The 6,243-nt window shown below is 41.1% G+C and overlaps 1 protein-coding gene across 1 annotated transcript; it reads left to right on the top strand.

Annotated features, from left to right (window-relative positions):
• The first annotated feature begins 2,444 nt into the window (after positions 1-2,444).
• Positions 2,445-4,603, top strand: LOC306670231 (C-X-C motif chemokine 6-like). The gene is made up of 4 exons (XM_079154913.1): positions 2,445-2,715; positions 2,855-2,987; positions 3,097-3,180; positions 3,534-4,603. The coding sequence occupies exons 1-4, from the start codon at positions 2,490-2,492 to the stop codon at positions 3,550-3,552; spliced, it is 462 nt and encodes a 153-aa protein (XP_079011039.1). The 5' UTR covers positions 2,445-2,489; the 3' UTR covers positions 3,553-4,603.
• Positions 4,604-6,243: the final 1,640 nt, after the last annotated feature.

The following is a 6,243-nucleotide window of genomic DNA, read 5'->3' as shown; positions in this document are numbered from 1 at the left end:
AGAGCAGCAAACCATCATGTTTTCATTCATATTATGTTCCTCATGGTATTATGACTAAAACTAGACTGATTTTTGACATACAGTAAATCTTCCAGGCTATCAGGATAATGAGGTAATTTTGTGGATTATTTTATTCTAGTTGGGAAGAAATAGCACAGAGTCTTTCTTTATCATCTGATATAATGCCAGTAAGACAAGTGGCATCCTTTTAAATTGGCAATAGAAACACAATTGTTTTTAAAATGCTCCGTCTCCACTGATTCTTAGTGCTTTCATTCTCAGCCTCAGGGGATCGTTGGACATGCACATTCCTAATTGTCTTTGTACAAGGCCAACATCAGAGATGCCTAGACAGGAGCCCAACATGGCCTCAGGCAAAAGCTATTTCAATGAGAAGCTAGGTTAAGTTACATATTGCTTCCTGATTAGGTTGGACAACCCAACAGCGCCCACTTCTTTTGGGAACTTTCTCTGGTTGTTTTAACTACTCGCCAGTTTTTTTCTTTTTATATTTTGTAAACAATCCATCTTGAGTCGATTCAGAGTGCCAATCAGGTGAAGCATGTATATCCATAAGACTGAAAGGTGGAACTGGCAATCTCGTCCCATGACTTCTAACTGAATTTGTCATTTAGGGCCCATAACTAACCTGTATGTTCACTTGGATTTAAAATAATTTGGAACTAACCTATACACACACACTTAAAAATAACCTAGGTCATTAAATTTTCTTCCCCCGCAGTCTTATGATAGTGTGAATTCTTCCTTGTAGTTATGATGAATTTAATTGCTCAAGGTCACTAGTCTTGTTTTTGAAGTTTTGCCTTAGCCACTTGAGTGAGGCTTATCTTTCATCTTCAGATATATTCTAATCTCTAAAATGTTGATATAATAAGTCCACAGGCTGCTTTCTACAGATCACCACTACCCAGAAGGATGAAGGATTACACTGACTGAGTCAGAGATGATGCTGAAGATATCAGGAAACTCCTTAGGACAAAGAACTTCCCACTTAGCTTCCCTCCGAGTAAGTGCCAAACCTCCTACCCATCCTCAACCTAATCTTAAGTTTCCTTCCAGGATAAAAGTTCTAAACATAAATGACACCTCTTTTCTTGTTCAATGATGGAAGTGGCATTATTCCAAGAAAGATGGGTGGGGAGTTAATAAAATTCTCCAAGGTCACAGGGGACAAGGAAGAGTTTCACATTCCATGACTATTTTCGGATTGCCATCATGTTCACTGATTGCTTTTGCTGGCCTACTCTAAGGTCAAAGTCTTGAGGACAATCCAGAAGAGAATCTAGTTGTTTTCCCATGAAAGAAAGCCTATGTGTCACACAGTATCACAGTCATAACGTCCATGGAGTGAAGATCTGGTCAGTTCTGAAAGTTACCTCATCAATTTCAGGAGACCGCTCTGGGTTCTAGACCAGGTATTGTTAAGAGTCTAGCCCACCCTGATCATGAAGCTGGAAAGTTCCAGAAACTTGTGGGAGAGGCACCCCCCTCCCCATTCCATGAAGTTGTCTGAGGGAAATTAGAGTGGATGCTGTCTTGATGCCAAATTGATTCAAACCCTTAGATCATGCTTCCACAGGAGTCTCAAATTCATCAGTTTCCTATAGCTTCTTCAAATTGTGTCAAATCAAATACACACGTGGCCGAGGAGCCACTGCCAGAACAGTGGCTCTCTGGTATTGCTTTAGACCGCAGTCACCCTACACCACAGCAGCCCCACGAAGACCAAAACCTCTTCTAATTCAATTGTGTGATGAACTGCTAAAAGCGAGGCGTCATCTTCCAGGGCAACTTGCTGGATGACTTTTGAAGATTTTTGTTTGTTAAACCACTTCAAAACGCATATACTTGCTGAACTACAAGTACAGGATTTCCAGTAAGTAGATTTGATTTTGAAGCCAGTTCCTGCCACTGACTTCAAGTAGAAGTAAAGAAGAAATACTTTTCATCTTAACATCTTGGCTTCTAAAGTTGCTGAATTTCCAGAGAATCGTTAAATAATCTGAGGAACCTTATAATGACCTGCCTGAAAGGACAAGAAGGTTTTTCCGTTTAGCGCAGTTCTAGTCAGGGATTACATTTTCTGAATAATAATAAGAGCTTAAAACCTACTGAAAATTTACTAAAGCCAAATCTCCGCTACTTTAGTTCCAGTCTTCCTCTCTAGATGGAGACGAAGGGCACCTCGCGGAGGGCTTTGCCCTAGGTAGAAAAGCGGCTACCCAGGCATGAGGTCCCCATAGGATCGCTCCTGCTGTCGGGAGGGAGGAGTGGCTCCCTCCACCGCGAGGCGGGGCTACCCCGTCCTTTTCAGAACCGGTGCAGGCGGCTCCTCCCAGCCACCCTCCTTACCCATTCGCATCGTCCAGGCCCCCTCCACCAACCCCCTCTGCCAACGCCCCCCCCCCCAAGTCCAGGGAATTTCCCGAGCATCCCAACTTGAATTTCCTTCCTGGGGGAAGGGATGAATGCAGATAAAAGGAGTGCAGAGGGCTCGAGAAAGTCACAGTGCTCTGGAGCCTCAAATCTCCGCACCTCTTCCAAGCTACGAACCCGCGCTCCCTCGCTGCGCTCTTCTGTCCACGATGCGTCTCCTGCCCAGCCTCTCTGCCGGCGTCCCCCGCCCTTCCCGGTCGCTGTGCGCGCTGCTGGCGCTGCTGCTGCTGCTGACGCCGCCAGGGCCCCTTGCTAACGGTGAGAGCTCGGGACACACCTGAAGCACCCCAGTAGGGCCGTGTGTCATCCTCTGTACCGCCGCTGTGTCCTGGGCCGGGTGTGGGTCGGGGCGAGGGCTCTCCCGGCACCCTTCTATAACGAAGTCTCTCTTCCCCAGCTGGTCCTGTAGCAGCTGTGGTGAGAGAACTGCGTTGCATTTGCTTAACCACCACGCCCGGAGTTCACCCCAAAATGATCACTAATCTCCAGGTGATCGCCGCAGGCCCACAGTGCTCCAAGGTGGAAGTGATGTAAGTTCTCCTGCGCTGCGGCGTTCACTGCGACCTTACCAGGAGGGGACTCCTCCAGCCTTGTCTTCTGCTTCTATAACTTAGGCTGCATCCTCTTTTCTCTCTGTAGAGCCTCCCTGAAGAACGGGAAGGAAGTCTGTCTGGACCCCGAGGCTCCTTTGATCAAGAAAGTTGTCCAGAAAATTTTGGACAGGTACTTGCCATTTTGATCTTTACAGTTTCTTAATCTTTTCTCAGGAGAACGTAGACTTCACAAGGTCCTTATTCTCTCTATAGGATTTGGGTACTACATTCCATACCATGTTTAGAATTCAAAGGTTGTTAAGAAGGGAAAATTGTTCTGGAAGGACCTGGGAAAAACCTTATCATCAATTTTCCATGTAATTACCTGAGTAATAACACAGAACTCATTATTTAGAGATGTATTTTTTTTTCTCTACCCTTTACATTTATCATAGACTTTTCAGGTACTATGTTTTGAAAATAGGGTAGAGTAGACCGAAGTGTGGAAATCTGGTTAAACTGATGTGATTCTTTTCTTAACAGTGGAAACAAGAAAAATTAAGAGGAAGGAACACACATTCGAAGGACTGTCCAGCTTTCAGCCGAGCAGTTTTCCAAGAGAGTCTCTGGACCAGTGAAGACAAGAAGAAATGGATGACTTTTTTTTTTCCCCCAGTAGTTTTCTTTGTGGACTCCCTGCTTGAAAGGGACAAGGAAACCTGTTTGTCTCTCAAGTTTTTTGCTCAGTTTATGAAGTATTTATCATTGTATTTCCTGCTATTTGCTCTTATTTTACCTGATATATTACTGGAAGCTTTGAAAACTATTTTGTGAACCAAGAATTGTTGGTGGTTGATCTCTCAAAGTGTCTTGAATGAAGGTGACTTCTGCACTGTATTTAGAGAATACATTCCTATGGTGCTCATGAAGGCTTTGGATGTAACAAATGAATGTTTTGTTAGAATGCTGTTGAGGGAAAGACACTCTTATCCTTATTCTTCCCATGAAATAGGAAATATTTTAGTGCGATTTCTTGGATAATATGTTACAGAACATTTTTACTCTTGACTCTTATTATTTAAGTTATATATATTAGAAAGCTGGGTGTGTCATACAATAATGTGTAGAATATATTTCCTTATTTAGAATTTCTAAATGTTTAAATTCTATAAGGGATAATATATTCTCTTCCTATAATTTTAGACATTTGATGTCTTCTTAGTATGGCATAATGTCATGACTTACTCATTAAACTTTGATTTTACATGCTATTTATTAACTATTTTATTAACCAAACTGTAATCCAGGTCACTAAATACTTGTTTAGAATAGATGAAGACAAGAAACAGGTGAATTCCTGACTTCTAGTTTTTATAGGAATGCATATTTTAGTTTTTCTAAGTGAAAGCAAACAACATCAATCTGTACTCTGAAAGTTTTGAAAACATATTTGGCACATTTGAATATTAATTCATCATTTAGTCATCCCAAAATGTATACCGTTGCTAAGATATTTACATGGTGATAATGTATCTTTTAAAGATTTTGACCTTTCTGTTATAAGTATTTATACAACACATTCACTATATTAAAATTGCACTTTTTTCAAACTACATGGCTCATTGGTTTATAATACTTATTTGGAGGGGTTGGGGGAAAAAAGATTTCTAAACTTCACTTGCATTGTTTCTTCTTTCTTATACAGTTACAGTGAATTGTATTATTTTATAATTCTACATTATTCAAAAAATTAATTCTGCTCCGCTCTGGCTTGTAGAGGGGGCCCTATCTCCCCATGCTGTTGCATCAGTTCAACCTTTCTCCAAGCTCACTCCCCTTCCAGTAATCCTTCACAACATCACTAGGTCTTGGCATCTTTAGAAAACATAAATGGGATAAGATTTCACTATCTGAAATTCTTAACTAACTTCCTACTATAGTTTGGTTCCCAAATGATCCTTTGATGCCCATGTGTTAAAAGACTGAGTCCCCAGTTTGGCACTATTAGGAGGCGATGGAACCTTTAGGATGTGGGATCTAGTGGGAAGTTGTAGGTCATCAGGGATATGTCTTTGAAGATGATTTTGGGATCCGAGTACCTCTTCTTCCTCTCTTTTTCATGTCTGGCCATGAGGTGAACTGGCCTCTTTAGCCATGTACTTTCACATGGTATACTGTGCCACTACAGGCTCAAAATAGTTGGTCATGGACTGAAAGCTCTGAAACTGTGAGTCTAAATAAACCTTTCCTCTTTTTAAGTTGATTATCTTAGATATTTGTTATAGTAACACAAAGCTGACTAATATACTTCTTATTTCCTAGATGCTGCTAAGCATGGCTAATGAGATTCTGTCCCATCTCACTGCTGATTACTACTCAGTTTTATTCTTTCTCACATTCTTTGTATTCAGGCATTTAGTTTCCTATCTGAGTTCATTCTTTCTTGGGTCCATGTCATTCGTTATGGCTCTGCCTGTAAGGAATTTGCAGCATTGTTTGCCTATAGGAAAATAATTACTCATCCTTTAGAACTCAGCAATACCTTTTTCATATAGTTTTCCTTTCCATTGCTAGCAGAGCTCATGGTTTTCATTTTGATGTTTTCATAGCATCTTCTACATATCTGAGTTATTACAAATATTGCCTTGCTATTATTTGTTTGCAGGTCCTTTCGCTCTAGTCCTCTGAGAACTCTCCTTAGAGCATCACCCTTATTTCATCCATATCTGCATCCCTATTGTGTAGCACAGAATGATGGCGTTAATTAGTAACTTATCCTGACCCATGTTGCCAGGTAGTGTCCTACCTGATTCATGGTAGGTCTTGATTAACTTATCTCTCCTCTCCTTGTCTTCAGGTAACCCAGCAAGGGCTTTGGCTTATACAATTCCCTCATCTATAACACCTACCCCTCACTTTCATAATAACTCCCATCTTTTCTCTTACTTCCTCCTTGGATCCTGACCCTTCCTCCTACCAGATCAAGATCCCTTGCTTAGCCTGTCTTGGAACTGTTTTCCTTTGTAATATTTTCTTACCAAGGTGACTATTAACTTAGGGCATCTATGTGGTGATCTGGTTAGTGTGAATCTATTCCAATATCACTGTAATCTCCATGAGAACAAGGACAGTGTTTACTATGTTTCTCAGTTTCTAGGATAGCACTGAATACATCATGGGTATTTAAACAGATGAGGGATTTAGACTAAACAAGTCCCACCATCTTTCTAGTACTAAGATAGCAATTTCACAT

Source organism: Sciurus vulgaris (assembly GCF_902686455.1).
Source record: "Sciurus vulgaris genome assembly, chromosome: 9".
Lineage (NCBI taxonomy): Eukaryota > Metazoa > Chordata > Mammalia > Rodentia > Sciuridae > Sciurus > Sciurus vulgaris.
The sequence above is the reverse complement of the archived record's forward strand: the minus strand, read 5'-3'. Positions and strand labels throughout refer to the sequence as shown.

Excerpts from the sequence above, each read along its gene's own strand:
- LOC306670231 (XM_079154913.1), top strand. The coding sequence starts at position 2,490 with ATGCAGATAAAAGGAGTGCAGAGGGCTCGAGAAAGTCACAGTGCTCTG. Across the intron at positions 2,716-2,854 it reads GCCAGGGCCCCTTGCTAACG|CTGGTCCTGTAGCAGCTGTG; the intron begins GTGAGAGCTCGG and ends TCTCTTCCCCAG. Across the intron at positions 2,988-3,096 it reads TGCTCCAAGGTGGAAGTGAT|AGCCTCCCTGAAGAACGGGA; the intron begins GTAAGTTCTCCT and ends TTCTCTCTGTAG.